Consider the following 19028-nt stretch of genomic DNA (forward strand, 5'->3'; position numbering starts at 1 on the left):
AATACAGAAATGCATCAAACATTAAAAGCTTCCATAAACAGGGCTGCCTTCAGATGTCTTCTAAAAGCTTGGTAGTTGTTGTTCTCTTTGACATCTGGTGGGAGGGCATTCCACAGGGCGGGCGCCACTACCAAGAAGGCCCTCTGCCTGGTTCCCTGTAACTTGGCTTCTCGCTGTGAGGGAACCGTCAAAGGCCCTGATCCTCCCTCTGCTCTGTTGAGCCCTTGATTTGCAGGCAGAAAGTCCCAGTTTCCATCCCTGATATCTTCTGGGAGAGCTAGGAAAGGTCAGTCAGCTAGGAAGATATTGAGATAAATGGGCCAATGTTATGACTTGGTCTAAAGCAGCTTACTATGTTCTAAAAGCGAAATTACCACCAAAAAAGATTTATACACACACACACACACACACACGGCGCTCTGGCACTTGTCACAATGTTCTCTTGTGCCAGAAGTGGTTTAGTCATGCTGGCCACATGACCCAGAAAGGCCCCCATTCTCTCTTAACTGGATAGCCCTTGAAATAGACGACTGCCTTTGTGTGAACACATGGGCATCCTAGTGACCATGGTGTGAGAAACTTGACTCCTGGCACTATTATGTAACTCTGAATTTAATACATTGTCCGGTAGTACCTGTTGAATTAGTTTTTGCATGTCTTTTACTTTGTAGAGATGCCCATGCTCTTTGCTTTCAGCAGGGATTATCTGAAAGGGTGAAAAGTATTTCCAGTACCTAAGGTGGGACAAGTGGGTTGGTTTTCATTTCAACAGAATAGACTCAAGGAAGCTGATCTGATATGGTTGGCTTGCTCATAAAATGCAGAAAACACAAAAGGATAAGCCCAAAGCTAAATAAGGTTTACTCCGCCCTCAAAATGCCTTCTTTAAAGGCCTTTGCTGTCCTAGCAACCCAGCAGTAGCTCACAACGAAGAAGGCAAAGATGACTGAGAAAACTTTTGCCGAGGAAATAGAGAAAGCTCTGGAAAAGTCCAAAGGCCTTAGCATCCATGAGCTTCTCTTTACCTACCAGGGAATCCTCTACCCGTCTTCTGTCTGCAGTGCAGAAACATTCCAAGCTCTGGAGAACTTTGAAGCCAGAAAAGATGATGTGGTGTTGGTGTCTTATCCCAAATGTGGTGAATACAACCTTCCATTATTTTTCTACATACAGCAATGATGTCATGAGCAATGCAGCAGGACTGATGGGTGGTTTTTTTTTAGTACTGTATAAGGAAAGCTATTAACTAGCATTGCTGAGGGTAGTGTGCACTAGCACAGAAGTTGCCTTTAACTGGTTTACAGAGCGGGTCACACCAATAAGCTTATTATTTTCAATACATCTGAAACCTGTTGAAAACTAGACCACCTGCTCTTCCATTATTGCTACTTGTGCAAACCATTGAAAATGCACTTAAAGCCTTAAGGCATTTCAATAAAAATGCTTTGCATTTTTAAAGGCACTATCAAACTGAGTTTGGAGTGGACAAAGCCAGAGAGGCAATGTTCTTGTGTAGATGTCACAACCAAACCATGTGTCTTGGATTTGTGCGTTCTTTCCTCCCTTTTCTCCTCCTTCCTTTTGTTCACACGGATTTCCTCCTCCTCTCCCACTTTGTTGCTCATAGTAACCTTTCTTTCTTTCTTTGTCTGAATGGTTATCACAAACCATAGTTTGTCTCCAAATCAGAACTGGAGGCTGACTGTGGTTTGCAGTAATCATAGGACTCAGCTATACAGCTTCAAATAAAACGTTTTAAGTGTGTTTTAAGTGCAAGATACAATGTGACACTAGATAGCAATGGTGAGTCTTATGGAAAATTCAATGTATTTTGAAAAACGCTTTAAAAGTACATTTTCAGAAGGTTTTTTTTAAATGTGTGTGTAGATTCCACCATAGTTTGACCAGGTTTGGATGCCACAGCAAATGATGGCTACCAGGAAGTACCGGAGGAGAGCATGGTTTTCACAAGTGTGAAGCAAAACTCAAGAGTTGGTGGTGGTGTTTTTTGGGAGGGATAGTAGATTATTCAATATTTTAGTGGCTGTATTACAAAGAAGATATATTTTTAAAAATGAACATGTAGTAGAGTAAAAGCCCAAACCAGTTTACTGTAATGTTAAAAATTGTTATTAAAACTGAACACTTCTATTTGAATATTTATTGATTGGAAAATAGTTTCAACCTGTCATTATAACTAGCTTAAAACAATACTGCAGAATGATTTATTTGTGAGACCTTGACCAAGCACAATCATGGTTATAAAGTTGGTCTTGAGCCTATAGGCAGGGGTAGCGACCATGGCTCCCTCCAGGTGTAACTGGATCCCTGCTCCCCTCAGGCTCAGTCAGCATAGCCAATAGTCAGGGGTGGCGGGAGTTGTAGTCCAGCAACCTCTGAAGGGCACCACATTTGCTACTCCTGCTATATTCTCTCAGATATATGGCCATGTGCCTTCCTGAAAGAAAAAAGGCATGAATTTCTTTCTTAAGAAAGCACCTCTGGGCATGTATTGTCACTTGTCTTCTTGTCACTTGGAATTAAAGGGCTGGCTTTCCTCAGAAGGCAGACAGCACTTCTTTTGAATCTCCAGACAGCATTCTGGGAATATAGCCACCCATCAATTCTGAAATGTCAACTCTTCCATCTTATGATGGTACTTCTCTACAATGTGTAAAAGTTAAGTTGGTGTGCCAGGGCTGGGGAACCATCAACTTGGGATGGTGAAATGCCTTAAAGTCCACCATAAGGATTACAAGCATTCCACTTATTTGTTTGTTCCAGGTATTAATTGGCTCATTCTGATTGTGAATGATCTGATCGCTACCACTTTGAAAACCAAGCATGAGAACACAGAGCTACCTTTCATTGAGTGTGGGGATCCAGAAAGGTATCAGGTTAGTAAGACACAAAGCCTAGCCTCCAAAATCAGACACTTCACTCACACACATGCGTTACTCACACTGAAAGGAAGTAAGGGAACACGGGCAAACCTGCCCAACTGGTGACCCACCAAGCCAGGAGTAATCCATCAGCCATGTCTGGCAGTTCACCAAGTGCTCAGTAGTGATCCTGATTTTGTTGTCATTCTGAGATAACGAAGAAGCATGGTAGCGGTGGTGAAGAACCTGGGGCACCACGGAACATGGCTGTTGTGCTCAGCCAATAGTGAGATGTAAGTTCTGCTGGTTTATCCTGGGAATCCCAGTTATTCCAACTGCCTTTTGATTAATATGTGTCAACATAGCCGATCATTTTCATGTATGTCTGAGTCATCCATTTGATGCTACTTTTCTGTTCCTTTTTTTTTAAAAAAAGAGGATGAAACAGTTCCCATCTCCAAGGATTGTAGCTACACACCTCCACTACAACCTTCTTCCCAAGTCCATCTTCAAAAATAAAGCCAAGGTAAGTGGTATAAGATCAGCTTCTTTAATTTGTCAGGAAACATTTGCAGAAGTGACTCACAACTGTAAAGCAGTCAACAGTTCGTGGGAGCCTTGTGGGCACTGTAAGATGTTTCTGGTGCTGGATATTGGTAACAATACAAGACAAGAGGTTTAGTAGGAAGGAAGCATTGGGCCACTCCTTTCGTCAGCCACAAATAAAGAGGGGGAAACATGTTGTAAAGTGCATGGGGCAGTCATGAGTTTTTATAATACCAGATGTTTCTAGAAACATAATGTATCACAATGGGCTCATGCTCCAACCTTCAGGGGATGTGAAACCAGAGAGACTGGAGTGCCTGAGAATGTGCTTTTTGAAAGGACTCATGACATAGTTCTTTCTGGCCATTATTTCAGCCTTCCCTTCTCTTACAAAAGAATAGCTTACTTCTAGTTGTAGTTTAGGTAGCCCAAAGTGGCATTGTTTTTGTTAATGACAGGAGGAGTTAAAATTTATGTCCTGTTTTCTCACCTCAGGTACTGCTGCTATTTCGTAATCCTAAAGATACGGCTGCATCATTTTTCCATTTTCACAACAATGCTCCAAGCATTCCCAGTTATAACTCCTGGGAGGAATTTTTTTCACTTTTTATGAATGGGCAAGGTACTCTATTAATACTTTTGAATGGATTTGGGAAATTAAACCTCTTGTGAAAACATGTGAACTATATTCAAGCTCTACCAATTTTGCTGATACTAGTGCTAGCAGGGGAAGACTTGGGTTTTGCCCACGATAACTGTGGTTTGCAGTTTGAATGGCTTTTTAGCAATGGAGATACAATCTGGAAAGGGAAGCATCTGTGTGCCTTGACTGGTGAACATGGGCTGAAAACTGATGATAGTTGTTGAGAGAGGTGGAATAATGATAGAGGCATTATTGTCCTTGGTGTACACTCACATTCCTTTTGTCTCAGTGTCACTCCCAATCAAACAGGAGTATAAAACCATAAAAAACTATTTGCTGTACATGAATATTGGATGAGTGTTTGCATCACAGTCGTTCATGTCACCTTCAACATCCTGTTGTCTATATATAGCCGAAGCCCAACTGAGGATGTGCATGAATGTTTTTCCCCCAATAGCTGGCCCCATATTATCAGAGACAAAATTTGAAAGACTTTTGTTGATTAAGAATAAATCTCTCTTTTCTTGTGATTGTACGTTATCCCTGTGGGTATAAAGAGATATTGTGTGAACACTATGCAATGTTTTAAAAATAGCCTACTGTTAAAGTTTTAACAGTTTCTACTAGTAATAAAATACTTCTGATGAGTTGTCTTGGTCTGACCTGCAGTTGCCTGGGGAAGCTATTTTGACCATGCAGTCGTGTGGAACAAACATATAGATGATGAAAATGTTCTGGTTCTAACATATGAGCAATTAAAAGAGGTGAGCATATTCATAACTACCAGCAAGGGTAGTCTAAAAATAAGACGTTATCCCAACTTGCATAGGCTTTGCAAGATATAACTAGATCAGGATCATTGTTTGAGGGCGGGCTCATCCATGTTTCAGCTCCTAAACTTTTTCTGAATGTGAGGGAAGAGCCTGGAATATTTGAAGTGATAACAAAGGACAGAGAGTCTCTGTTTATCTGAGGAGCAGAGTGTCCCAGTGAATAACCCCACCCCATGCCCATAACCTATAGGCACTTGGAGCTAGAGGACAGTGATCCTTGCTTCCATCCTTGATTTGGCATCTGAAGAAGAACATGAGCCAATGCTGCCAATGCTGGCCCTTAATGTCATCAACAGTGGAATTCCTGGCTTGTTTCTGTAACTCATTTGAATAGTCAAGGAATCGCTGGCAACACAGTAGCAGCCAAAACCTGTTTACCAAGCTGAGAGATGAGTATGTCTAACCATACTAATGGAAAGTATGGCTTTCCAAAGAAAGCAGGAAGAGCAAACTCTGTTATAGGGGGTTGGCGTACTTCCTTTTGGATGTGCCTCAGTTGTGACATCCATTTCATTAAGGGTTTGTTCCCCAGCATTCATATTCGTGGCAAGAACACTGATTGCAGTAAGGTAGTCTCATACTCTGGATGCTTGCCATAGGGAGAGAGTTGAACATCCAGTACCCATTTGCCTCCTGTAGTTTTCATCTACCTGCAGCATTATATGGCTAGTGTGGACCTTTCTGTTTGGTGGCATCACCAAGATTACCCCAAAGCAACCATAACTGTGCTTGAATACTGGCAATGTATTCTGAATCCCATATTGTTCTGGTGTAGCTTACCATGGGAGAAAGAACTTTCAGTATTGATCTTCTCACTACATTGCTTTCAGGACCTGGTTGCTGGAGTGAAGCAAATAGCTGAATTCTTTGGCTTTACTGCTACTGCAGAGCAAATTCAGGCTATTGCAAACAGGACTGCGTTCCAAGCAGTGAGGGACAAATCACAGGAGACACATGGAGCGGTTGGCCCACTGATCTTCCGGAAAGGTTGGTGATAAACTTCTAATTTTGCTATAGCTTGCTTTAGAGCAGTCTCTTATGAGTAGTCATAAGTGTCTTCCATGTTTTAATTGATTAACCATGCAGTCCTATGGATATATATCTGGGGAAAGCCAATGCTGTGCTCTCTAGGTGTTTTGAGCCACAGTATATATAATTTCTTGATCACTGACCATGCCAGCTTGGGCTGATAGGAGCTGTAGTCCAACAGTATTAGGAGGGCATTCCATTAGCTATCCCTAATCTATACTCAGAACAATGAGTATTTCAATGGAGCCTACCCTCAAATAAGTGCACATAGGATTGCAGCATCCATCAACCATAGCCAGTAGTTGGTGATGACAGAAGTTGTAGTCCAACAGCACTGAGAGAACACCATGTTGGCTGTCTCTAGTCATTACTGACTGGCAGAGGCTTTCCTGAGGTCAAGACCAGGGGCCTTTCCTGGAGATACCAGAGACTGAACCTGAGACTTCCTACATGGAAAATGTTTTTTGTTGTTTTTATACACCACCCTGCCTCCCAAAAGGGACACCATGTCATCTACCACTGAGCTAGGGCCCTTTCCCACTGTATTAGTATATAGTAAGCTAAGGTAAAGGTAAAGGGACCCCTGACCATTAGGTCAAGTCGTGACCGACTCTGGGGTTGCGGCGCTCATCTTGCTTTATTGGCTGAGGGAGCCAGCGTACAGCTTCCGGGTCATGTGGCCAGCATGACTAAGCCGCTTCTGGTGAACCAGAGCAGCACACGGAAACACAGTTTACCTTCCCGCCGGAGCGGTACCTATTTATCTACTTGCACTGGCGTGCATTCAAACTGCTAGGTGGGCGGAGCTGGGACCAAACAACGGGAGCTCACCTCGTCATGGGGATTTGAACTGCCGACCTTCTGATCAGCAAGCCCTAGGCTCTGTGGTTTAACCCACAGCACCACCCGCGTCCCTATATAGTAAGCTACATGCATCTAAAAAGAGATTCAATAAATGAACGTGATGGTCTTACAGAACAAGAAGCACTGCAGAGAAGACTGACAAATTTGACACAGGAGGGCCATAGCTTTTGTGGCTGTATTCAGAGGCCTTCCTACTGGCCAACCTGAGGAAAAAAATTGTACCATTTTGTTCCCGGTTACAATAACAAAACCTAAAGATTTTTACTGGATGATCTTCATATTTTTGTCTAGCAAAGTTTATATGATGTCTATTAAATGTCTCTTTCCCTCCCTCCATTTTCCTTTCATTCCAGGTGTGGTTGGTGACTGGAAGAACACTTTTGATGAAGCTCAGAGCCAGAAAGTGGATGCTAAATTCAAGGAGTGTTTAGAAGGAACCAAGCTGGGAGCAAAACTGAAGTACGATGTGTACTGCAAAACCTGAAAAGAGCTTCTTATGAAGTGCTTCGTTCTCATGACAGTTTTGTTTGCTATCATATATTCAAGAAAAGCTACAAGCAGAGCACACAATCCTTTGAGGCAAATTTTAGATATTGTCACACTCTAGTGTCGAACTTCTAAGATACATTTTAATTAAGCTGGATATTTTCATGCTGCTTAATAGAACACAGGGCGACCTATTTCTCCCAAACCGTATCAGCAAGCTGCTACTATTATGTTTCTAAGAAGTAGGGGAAGGTGACACGGACATGCGATTGCCAGGTGCCAACCTGGGGAACTTGTCAGTCTCTTTCAAAGCTCTGAAGGAGCAGCAAAAGATGCAGTGATTGTGTGTCTAGTGCCATTGCTGCGCAGGTTTCTTTTACCCACCTGCATTTGTAGCTGAAGGCAGAGGTGGACAATGGACACATGGAACTATGGAGGCGTGGGGCGATCGGTACTGCATCTGGATCTTTTACTGTTCCCCAGAACTCTTAAAGCAGGCATGAGGAACTCCAGATGGTGTTAAACTACAGTTCCCATCATCCTTGGCCATGCTCATGCTGCTTGGAGCTGATGGAGTCCAGCTACATCTGGATGGCCCCAACTTCCTCATCCCTGCTTCAAACAGACTGCTGGGACACTAAGTTGTCTGTGGGAAATCCTACACAAGGCTAATAATAATAATAATAATAATAATAATAATAATAATAATAATATCCCTCCCTTTACACCTTGGGGCATCACAATGATATGTTGAAACACATTGCTGTAGCCTCTAAAGAAAGTGGGACTTTGCACTCTTCATAGTTTGAATAGGAGGTGCTGAGCAGTGCTATTTGGGATCAGGCACGCATATGTTTCTTGTTCCACTTATTTAGGCTTTCTAAGTTGTTTGTGGCAAGGTAGCGGACTCCTGTGACTTCAACAGCTGAGAGAAATTCAGCAAGTGAAGCTTTTCCCAGCGTGTGGATGTAGTGATGGAAAAAGCTTCATGCCATGTTACTCTGCGATGTAATAACTTGAACAGAATTCCAGATGGCTGAGGCCCTGCTCCAAACTAATTTTAAGGATGAGAAGGCCATTGAAGACTAGATTATCTCCAGTGCTGTGTCAGTGGGGTTCTGCTGGCACAATGGGACTTTCCTCCCTCCATGCACCCCAAAATCTGCTCTGGGGGATTCCCCAACTTATTTTGAGGGTGTGAGGGGAACTGGAGGGAACAGGGGAGGAAGAAGAAGTTGCACTGCACTCACAGAAGTCCCTTGTGTTAGCAGAGCTGCAGGGTTGGATACGGCCCTCAGTTTTATGTTTTCTAATTTGGGGAAATTATATTTTTGATAAGTCAATCTGGATTCACATAACAAACCCCATAACAAAAGGATCATTGAACTCCATTAAAATCTTTAAGGAAGTGATCTTTATAATGGCTTTAAGCCCCTTTTCATAGCAAAGCAGCATGTTGCATTAGGTTTCCAGACAGAGCACATTAGCAGAAGCAGATGTCGAAATTATTCCAACACTGATGAAATAATTTGAAATTTACTCATTACATCAAGATGATTCTTCCCCCTCCCCCTCCTGCTGACATTTATTTCCTTCGACTATGAACTTCATTAATAAACTCTTGTTTGTTACTGCTGTGTTACATTCATTTGCTGGCATGTTGCAAAAGCACTCTATAGAGATCCAAAGGAATTTCCCCATTCTTTTTCAATCTGTGCCAAGGCTGAAATCTCTAATATGATCACACCTATTAAGACAACAGTGAGCAGTCTTCTGGCTTGTGGAATCCACTTTGGTCTTTTTCTTACTAGATCCCCAAGATCCACCAACTGGATCTTGCACAGTGGCTCAGTGGGCCAGCATATGCCTGAAATAAAAAAATAAAAATAAAAAAATGGGTACCGTAACTCTGAGCATCATGCTAAACCTAGGAAAATCCACTCCTGGCTTCTCTCCCCACCCAAGCTTCCTTTATGCCACTAGCCAGGACATAACTGTTGCTATGGCTGAACAGATTGAAGTTATAAACGCTTCCTGATTTTCCTGATTACTGCAAGTCACACGGAAGTTGAACAGTAGATCCTAATCTGCCTTTTGCTCATTCCTACTGTGTCCCTTCCACTGCAGACTTCCAGGTGGAAATATGTGTCAATACACCATATTTCTTAAAGACACTAGCCTCTATTGTGCCTTGATCTTCCCAAAGAAAAACACAACCCTGGCTAAGTGCTGGGAATCCCTGTGTTATAAGAAAAAACTGCTCCTTTCCCCCTTATGGGGTACCCAAGAGCCCGTATAGAGTCCTTATGTAGGCTATCTATCGGCAGGAGAAAACAACAGGGGCCAACCAGAGAATATTGAGAAGCAAAGCAGCTAGTAAGCATGATCTTTATTAGACTGTTGCAACAGGGTCCCCCACTCACCCCACGCAGGGAGGGAGGAGAGGAACCCAGAACATTGGTGTGCAAGCTCCACCAATGCAAGCTCCACCAATAGACTTTTGAAATTGCCTACCCTGTAGCTCAAGACCACCCCCAAAACATCAAACATATATCACAGAAAGAGGTGGTCCCCAGCAGAAATTTGAGTCTGTTGCTTCTCTCCTGTCTGCCAGGATACCTGATACAGCGGTACCTCGGGTTACATACGCTTCAGGTTACATATGCTTCAGGTTACAGACTCCTCTAACCCAGAAATAGTACCTCAGGTTAAGAACTTTGCTTCAGGATGAGAACAGAAATCGTGTGGTGGCGGCACAGCGGCAGCAGGAGGCCCCATTAGAAAAGTGGTACCTCAGGTTAAGAACAGTTTCAGGTTAAGAACGGACGTCCAGAACGAATTAAGTTCTTAAACCGAGGTGCCACTGTAATGCCTTATCTGATTGTCTTTTCTGGGTAGCCTGGCCTTTTCTTTGAGATGGTAAATACTTAGTTCCTGAATCTCTTATGCATATTGATAGTGTGCTCAGCTTAACAGATACTTGCCAGACTGTATTTACAGGGAGGTGTAAGCCCCTACAGTCCAAAGACAATTGGAAAGCTTTTCCCATCTCCTTCCTCCTTGCAGAGAAATATTTGAGGTCAATTTGGGAGAGTCAAAATGGTTTCAGGATTGTTCTCCTGTACTATTTCAGACACGTGGTTTATATACTTATGTATGTGTTTGCCTTGACCTTAGAATTCCTATAACACTTGGAATCTCACACCATTTGTCGTGCAACAATGTAGTGCTCATATCGCTATGGATTCGACATTTACAGCTCAGCCCTATCCAGAGGTAAGTCTTGTTCAGTTCAGTGGGGCATACTCACAGGTCATTGGGGCCATTGGGGTTAGGATTGCAGCAAAAGCCTTCAAAGTCCCACTAAAAGCTGACATTGCAGACTAAATTCTTTACCCATGGGAAGAAAGTTTGTGAAGTTTAAAAACACCGCAGAGATAAATTCCTTGCAGGTTGTGTCCAATGTCAGCAAACGGATTTCTGTTTAAGCTTGAATTTTAGATTTAATCTTTACGATGACAACAAAGGAGCAGGGAAATAGATAAACAATATATTTGGCTGTAGACAAATGGGATGTTGTTTCTGAAGAAGGGGACTCACAGTAAATCCTCCCTCTAAGAAAGATGGTTACCTCCATGAGCTCAGAGTCGAGGAGAATTATGATGCAGGCTGCTAATAAAGTGAAATGGAATCAAAGCAGGCAGAGTGGCTGAGATCCATTTTCTCATTTACAAAATGTACACGGTTCAAATGGCAGCATTTTCCAATATTTTAATGGGAAATATAATTAATGTTAGATTACAATAGCAGGAACATTAAAGTACAAGGTGCAGATGACATCAAATAAATTCCGAGGGCAGCTTGGCAATTAGAACAGAAGCCAAATGGATATATAATGAAGGGGGGCCTTGAAATACAGTTGTACCTATTATACGACTGGGGCAATTATCTGCCATTGTGTTCCCTTTAATGATGGTGCTTTGGCGAGAACACCAGCACCTTGCAATGAATTTATGATGCAAATAACTCTATGATTTCAATCCCACCTTTATTCAATTCTACCTTTATTGTAGCATAGCTGTGGCAGTCTATTTTGGAGCACTAAAATTAAATTACTTTGCAATTATTTATGGCTGCTAATAGTCTCAGGATCTGCATTTGGGAAGGGGAGGGAATAAGTACGCTTAAGAAAGGGGCATATTACAGCAGGTACCCAATATTTGAGCTCGTCATCAAAGCGCTTAGAGAGAATGTTTAACTTATGGGGGCCATTTTCCAAGTGATGAACATAATTACTGTTAAGCACTGCAACTGGTAATTTTTAGGCAATGGGGGTCTGCAAATATTAAGTAATGTCAGTGTTGGCACATCCATGCAGATACACCATTCTTTTTACGCACCAGGAACTACTTCATGAAAAGTGTTATGCTTTTGAACGTGGAACGTTTCACTGTGGTTGAGAACAGAAATATTCAAAGTGTAGTTTGCAATTCGAAATGGATCTGTAAATCCCCATTGACCTATGCCTGCACGGATCAATTCAGAGTTGCCAACTAGCCAATATTTTACTGATATTTTACCTTAAAATCGTCTTCTGACTGGTAACCTGGATTCAGTAAGCTCCAGAGTCTTTGGCTTCACCCATAACTGATCAGACTGGCAGACTTTATCTTCACTTCTTTTCTTGACCTATCAAATTCTGTCGCCTACAGAACTGCTTTCTCAGTCTGAGCTAATAAAAACCCTGGCTCTATGTACAGATGGTGAAGACATATGGATGCATTTTCAAGGTACCTTCTGGACATGCTTAGGCAGGGTTGGCATATCAAAATAAAGTTAAAAACCTGTGGTTTTGATGACTTGCAGAAAGGATGCTTACTAGTTGTCATTTCTACAGAAATTTGTCAGGCTTTGGGTACTTGGCTTCCTCCTCCACTTTGGCCGTAGATAAGCAGGATAAAGCGAAAAGAGTCTCTTACCATTTAAAGAGTTTTTAATGATCACAGCAAAAGAACAAAGCATCCATTCTCGGAATGAAGGTGCTCCCAATTAAGGTTTCCACCCACTTCCCCCTTGATCACCCCATCACTTCCGCCTGATCTCGCAACCACCGTGCTTTTTGTGTAGCCACTTTATCTGCTCTACGTGACCTTGGACTGATAGGCTGGACACTTTCCAGTAAGAGGCAGTCTGTTAGCTCTCACCCTACCAGTTCTTCTTCACCTGGCTGTTCACCCCCCAGTTCTTCTCAACTTTTGTCTTCAGAACTATGCCTCTCTGCAAGCCACTGTTCCAAATCTATACTGCTCCACTGCTCCTGGGCAGCTTCAGGAGATCAGGAGCCGGGGGAGGGGGAGGCTCCCACCATTCCTCATCAGAGCAGTACTCCTCAGCCTGGTCTCTGACAAGATCCTTGGAAGATAAAGGTGGTATATAAATGTAATAATAAATAAATAAATAGGGCCACATTTGCAGGTTTCTGGTTTCTGCAGTGTACAGTGGTACCTCGGGTTACAGACGCTTCAGGTTACAGACGCTTCAGGTTACAGACACTGCTAACCCACAAATAATACCTTGGGTTAAGAACTTTGCTTCAGGATGAGAACAGAAATCGCACGACGGCGGCACAGCGGCAGTGGGAGGTCCCATTAGCTAAAGTGGTACCTCAGGTTAAGAACAGTTTCAGATTAAGAACGGATCTCCAGAATGAATTAAGTTCTTAACTCGAGGTACCACTATACAGTTAAAGCTCTTAGAAGACCTATACTACAACAAATAGAACACATTATTAAAAACAAGTTAAAATTACAAAAAATAAGGTGGGTCCTAAAAATATGCATCTCAAAGGTCAAAAGTCAAGGTGAGCAGGTGCATCAGGTGTGTCACAGAATGTTGCCACAAAGGCACATTTGGGTGCGTAAAGTGAGCTCCTGGTTGCTTCTTTGCAAGTAGGGCTCACTGACAGCAAATCCTACTTGGATTGGCTGCACTAACTAGTTTTTAATCAGGGCTCCATGAATCAGCTGATTGGTGCTATCAGTGAGACCTGCCGTGTCTGCCTGCATATGTGGTTGGAATTCAAACCACACCTGCAAATGCACATTCTTCCTCGGCAGACATAGCACAGCCTAGTACCTACTATCTTTCGGGCTCCAGCTCCCACTGGAACACCCTGTTATTTTAGCTACCACTTTCCCCATGCCCTCCAACAAACCTTATTTTTTGCCCCATAGGGTGCACCGCCCCATAGGACGCACCTAGGTTTTTTTTTGGGGGGGGGGGGGAAATAAAGAAAAAAATATATTTTCCCCCAGGCGCAGGGGAAGCCCGAGCTTCCCCCAATCCCAGGCCCAAGAACAGCCTGCTATCCGCAAGCCTAAGGAGGCCAGCGGTAAGTCGCGCCGGTCTCCGCAGGCTTCGGAATGCAGGCAGCTCTGCGGAGCCATCGGGAGGCGGGTGCGATTTCGCACCCGGCTCCGTATGGCTGCGCAGAGCTGCACTCGCCCCGGGACTGCAGGCAGCTCTGCGCAAGCTCTGCGAAGTCGCGCCCGCCTCCTGATGGCTGCGCAGAGCTGCCTGCAGTCCTGGGGTGAGCAGGCAGCTTTGCGCAGCCGTCGGGAAGCGGGCACGACTTCGCGCCCTGCTCCTGATGGCTGCGCAGAGCTGCGCTCGCCCCGGGACTGCAGGCAGCTCTGCGCAACCCTCGGGAGGCGGGCGCGAAGTGGCGCCGGTCTCCCGAGGGTTGCGCAGAGCTTCCTGAAGCCTGGAGAGCGAGAGGGGTCAGTGCGCACCGACCCCTCTCGCTCTCCAGGCTTCAGCGAAAGCCTGCATTTGCCCCATAGGACGCACACACATTTCCCCTTCATTTTTGGAGGGGAAAAAGTGCGTCCTATAGGGCGAAAAATATGGTAACTTTACACATGCTAGTCCACTGGTCTAGCCAGGTCCTAACTCTGTGTAAAATATTACCTTAGTTCATTATGCCTCTTGCTCTGTGGGGTTAATGCTATGTCAAATATCTCACAAGCTGCTGTGAGCTTGACTCAGGTTTCTTCTTCCAGAACAATACATTGTGTTTGTGGGAATTAATTGTAATTTTCATAGTAATATATTTTTGGTGCGTTCTTGAGTGACATTCTCTGAGTCACAGAGAGTGCCTCCTGCTCCATGAGTCAGGATATTTCTGGGTGATCAACAGGAAGATTTCAATTTAGGTATGTTTCTTTATGTCCTAATTACCCTTTTGCTTCACATCACACTGAATTGTCTTACTAATTACAGAGCTTCTCTACCCACCTGAGAATGGCTTTAAATTTGCCCTTCCCAATCTACTTCTGTCTTACACAAACAAAAAACAAAAAACAAAAAACAAACAAACAAACAAACACACACACACACACCACTGGAACCAATGTGACATAGCAAGGAGGAGAAAGAAAAACCTGACATTTCAAATGATTGTCATTCACTACCTGCATATTAAGAAGCAGCCAATACAAGCAGCAAGAATGGACATGCATCCCAAGAAACAACTCTCTCTGCCTCTCACTTATTTTGAAAGCTGCATATTTCTGCTGTACTTTCCCCAGAGTTATTTTTTAACATTTTGGTGAATCACACTGCCCTCTTATGCAAAGTGACTCTCTGCAGGCTGGACTGGAATAAATCTCTGGCTTAAACCACAGATCAGCCATGCATTTCATTGGCAGCTTACTGTCCCTTACTTAGCCTCAGCTTTGCTCCATATCAGTATAAGGGTGCATGAATATTTTATTTTTACAGGGCTGTGGTAGGGACTGAGAGCCAATGCAAGCTATCTTCTCACCACACATTCAACCTCTTATTGGGATCCTTGGTGGGGGAGTGCAAAGAACCAAGCTAGTGATAGTGTTAGAATTTTATCTTTTCTGTAAACTGCTTTAAGGATTTTCCTACAATCCAGCATTATAAATTTTATGAAATACATAAAAAATAAACTATGGGATGACAGAGCTCATCTGTATGGGTTTCATCGCATGGTGCCCTTTCACTAATGGGATTCTGTCCATTTGTAGAAGAGTCTTGAATCTAGTGGAGACTCCCAATAATGAAAGCGGGTTGATTTTCCTCCCAGTTCCCTCTCCACCCTTGCGGCCCACTTGTGTACCTTCCACCCTGTTCTGGAAGATTGTCTAAACCCCTAGTGCAGATTTTTGAGTAGCACAGAAACCTGCAGGGAATCTTCCCCTTCTATTAGCAGAAGCCTTCACTGGATCAAAAGGCTTTCTACAAATGGAAAGGAACCACTGGAGAATTTTGAGCTCTTAGGAAAAGTGCTGTATTGTTGTTACTAAGGTTCACATGTTTAAATACGAAGCTCTGTTTGACTGAGACTCCTGCATATCTGATTATGGGCTTATACACACTGACCTTTCCTCTGTTCTTTCCAGACACGGTCCATACTTTAAAGCTCCAGGTCCAAGCACCCCCATTTTTTACTGTAGAGTGTTGCCCACAAAATCCCACTCTTTAAAGCTCAATTGGACTAAATGGCAACCTGACAAAAACCCAAATTGATGTTTGCGCCGATTGAGCACTTTCTCCACTTTTGAGCACTTTCTCCACTTTTGTGGAGAAAGCTCAGGGGGGGGGGGGGAGAAAGAAGCATACACACAGACATTGAAATTTTAAGTGTGGACCTGTGCCTGGAAAGAACAGGGCAAAAGATGAGTACGGATAAACCTTGTATCTCTTCCAGTATGAGGCCTATACGACCTATAGAGGAAGCCTGCCTGCATTCCCATCATGACTAGAAATGGTTCAGAGCAAAAGGCATATGAAGCCCAGCATTTTGTTCTCACAGTGGCCGACCAGATGCCTGTGGCAATCCCAAAAGCAGGAGCTGAGCACAAGATCACTCTCCTGGCTTGTGATTCCTAGAACATAGCCATCATGCTTAGTAGCCATTAACAGCCATGCCCTCCATAAATTTGTCTAGTTCTTTTAAAAGTTGCCCATGTTGGTGGCCTTCACTACATTTTGTGGGAGGGAATCACACAGTTGAACTAGTTTAGCTGTGTGAAGAAGTGCTTACTTTCACCTGTTCTCTCCCAACATTCAGCTTCATTGGATGGCCCTGAGTTCAAGTAAAAGGTAAAAAAGGTAAAGGACCCCTGAATGGTTAAGTCTAGTCAAAGGCAACTATGGGGTTGTAGCGCTCCTCTAACTTTTCAAGCTGAGGCAGCTGGTGTTTGTCCACAGACAGCTTTCCAGGTCATGTGGCCAGCATGACTAAACTGCTTCTGGCGCAACGGGATACAATGTTGGAAACAAGAGCACACGGAAACGCCGTTTACCTTACCGCTGCAGTGGTACCCATTTATCTCCTTGCACTGGTGTGCTTTCGGACTGCTAGGTTGACAGGAACTGGGACAGAGCAACGGGAGCTCACCCCGTCGGGGGATTCGAACAGTTGACCTTCCGATCAGCAAACCCAAGAGATTCAGTGGTTTAGATCACAGCGCCATCAACTGTAATCATCATCAACATCATCATGTTCACATCTACACACTGGCATTTATGTAAGTTAGAGCCACACTTTCTCTCATCCTGCCCATCCCAAGTCAGAGACTTAACTTGCATAGAGCTGGGTGAGAAAACAAATTCCTAAACCCCTGAAGAATAGTAAATCTAACAATTCACAGTAACAAAAATTTAACAAGGCATCTCCTCCAAGTAAAACTAGGAAGAGTGATTTACCCCAGTAAACAGCCGAGGGTATGGCATGCCATATGGTGCTCTGAAGGCATTGTTTATGCTCCTTATAAAGACTTCAGGAAGTTTATATAACTTGACAATGTGAGTCACAGCTATTTCTAGCCTGTTACCTGTTTCCTCATGCTGTAGAAGTCTTATTAATATGATTATGGGGACCTGCTGGGTCATAGCTTGAACCAAACCTTTCTGAAGTTGTTCAGTATCTTTTCTTTGCATGCAATTATTTGGGTTCTAGCCTTTAATGGAGAGATGATATTGTTAACACAGTAGGCATTTACCCATTTGCCGTCAGACACTCCAGAGCATTTTTAATCTTCCTCATGCTGCTTTGTACTTATTTACCATGTCTGCTACTCATTAATTTTCTTTTAATTCCAAAAATTGTGAATTATCTGGCTTTTCTGCTCAAGCAATCAGAGGCACGCCTGGTCTAATTAGAGGTTTAATTTCTGCGATATGCAGATTTAAATTAGATCCTGTTATATCCATAGGGAGAGTAAAGCTTGGGAAACACTGAGTGAAAAGGACAGTGCAGACATTGGACAGCTGAAGCAACAGCATTTCAGCAGAACTCTGTGGAAAACCACTCACTAGCTCTGTAACATTCCAACTTTTTAAGGTGTGTGAACATGCCAATACAGGGCTAGCACCAAAATATTTTTCTGCCCCAGGCAAAGGAGATGGAGCCTCTGCTCCCTTCTTTGTATACAATCACAAATAGCAGTTGAATACTTTGTCAGCACTGGTGGTGGGGCACACATTGTCCTCCACTTCACCTGAGAGAGCAGGCTAGCTTAGGGCAGGGGTCAGCAACCTTTTGGGGGAATGTGGGCAAGTGTTGTGGGCACCAGTCACAAAATGGCTGCCATGGGGTGTGTGACATAACACAAAATGGCTGCCACATCGAAAGGAGCAGAAAGAGAGAGAACCACTAAAAGTTGTGGGCAGGCACCTATATCAGCGACCATCATGCTCTCTCACAAAGGGCAGCTCTTTGCACATCTCATGTTCAGAACAGAAGGGAAGATGGGTGTTTAATCCTGGTATCCAGTGAAATGTGGACACCTGAGGTAGCATTTTCAGTGTAGGGAAGACAAAGTCAGTGCAAACAGTGTGGAATTCCTTCCCAAGAGAGCTCGATTGGCTCCCACTTTGTTATGTTTCCATTGGCAGGATAAGACCTTCCGGTTCAAACAGGCTTCTGCAACAGGCTTCTGCTGTCAGGGAAAATTTTAATTGCTGGTTTTAAATATGCTGCATTGTATTTCAATTATTGTTTTCAGCTAGTTGTTTTTATTATTCGGCATTTGATAATTGATGTCTTAAATCAGAACTTGGGAGAAAGGCGGGATAAAAATATGTTAAGTAAAAAAACACACAATAAAACTCTATTCTCCAGCGGCTTGCTACTGCTGCCCCCCCCAACTCCACTTGCCACTTGCTCACTCAAACAGGTACTGCAGTCCTTCCTGACCATTGGCTATGCTGGCTGGGTTTGAGAAGAGTTACAGCCCAATGATGAATGGGGACTCTCAGTTTCCTCACCCTTGATTTTGGTGGTTCCTTGATATAGGAGTACAGCGTAAATTATTTGCAGGATGAAAACAGTTTTTGAAATCCAAGTGCAGGGGGAAAAATGACAGCCTACCTGCTTTTTTGATCAGCAGTGTCTTGAAAAGATTCCACTTACCACCTGGGAGGGCAACTCATGCTGCCCACAATGGCCAATCATTCCATAGGTAGCACAGTGAAAAATATCAACATGCCTGCTACTCCTGCTTTTACACTGCAGGTATAATTAAGTCGTAGGAAAAAGCCTACGAGGACATAGACTGTCAGTTGGCAATTACTCAGCCTCATTCCACAAAGAAAGAGGTTCGTTTCTATCTGATTCTTCTTGTGCAATTTCCCCTCCTAGCTTTCTGTTCCTCCTTCATGCTGTTTTATTGTAAATATTTTAAAGACATTTGATTCATCGGAGTGCTGTTG

At 43.4% G+C, this 19028-nt stretch overlaps 1 protein-coding gene and 1 long non-coding RNA gene across 4 annotated transcripts; one reads left to right on the forward strand and one right to left on the reverse strand.

The window, feature by feature from the left end:
* Window positions 1–193: 193 nt before the first annotated feature.
* SULT6B1 (sulfotransferase family 6B member 1) lies at window positions 194–8912 on the forward strand. 2 transcript variants are annotated; one of them, XM_083496955.1, is made up of 7 exons: window positions 194–1138; window positions 2785–2897; window positions 3319–3408; window positions 3924–4050; window positions 4741–4835; window positions 5735–5891; window positions 7151–8912. In XM_083496955.1, the coding sequence occupies exons 1-7, from the start codon at window positions 943–945 to the stop codon at window positions 7279–7281; spliced, it is 909 nt and encodes a 302-aa protein (XP_083353081.1). In that variant the 5' UTR covers window positions 194–942; the 3' UTR covers window positions 7282–8912. The 2 variants fall into 2 exon arrangements, with proteins under 2 accessions (XP_083353081.1, XP_083353082.1); XM_083496956.1 differs by lacking the exon at window positions 2785–2897 and having other exon boundaries at window positions 942–1138.
* A 102-nt stretch (window positions 8913–9014) lies between these two features.
* Window positions 9015–18468, reverse strand: LOC310704060. Of its 2 annotated transcripts, none has more exons than XR_014524539.1 (3): window positions 17772–18468; window positions 16624–17275; window positions 9015–9150 (listed from the first exon to the last, which is right to left on the reverse strand). It is a non-coding gene; the product is annotated as an uncharacterized lncRNA (long non-coding RNA). The 2 variants fall into 2 exon arrangements; XR_014524540.1 differs by having other exon boundaries at window positions 16619–17275.
* Window positions 18469–19028: the final 560 nt, after the last annotated feature.

This window comes from Podarcis liolepis (assembly GCF_965112155.1).
Source record: "Podarcis liolepis genome assembly, chromosome: 3".
Taxonomy (NCBI): domain Eukaryota; kingdom Metazoa; phylum Chordata; class Lepidosauria; order Squamata; family Lacertidae; genus Podarcis; species Podarcis liolepis.

Excerpts from the sequence above, each read along its gene's own strand:
- SULT6B1 (XM_083496955.1), top strand. The coding sequence starts at position 943 with ATGACTGAGAAAACTTTTGCCGAGGAAATAGAGAAAGCTCTGGAAAAG. Across the intron at positions 2,898-3,318 it reads GGGATCCAGAAAGGTATCAG|AGGATGAAACAGTTCCCATC; the intron begins GTTAGTAAGACA and ends TTTTAAAAAAAG. Across the intron at positions 3,409-3,923 it reads TCTTCAAAAATAAAGCCAAG|GTACTGCTGCTATTTCGTAA; the intron begins GTAAGTGGTATA and ends TTCTCACCTCAG.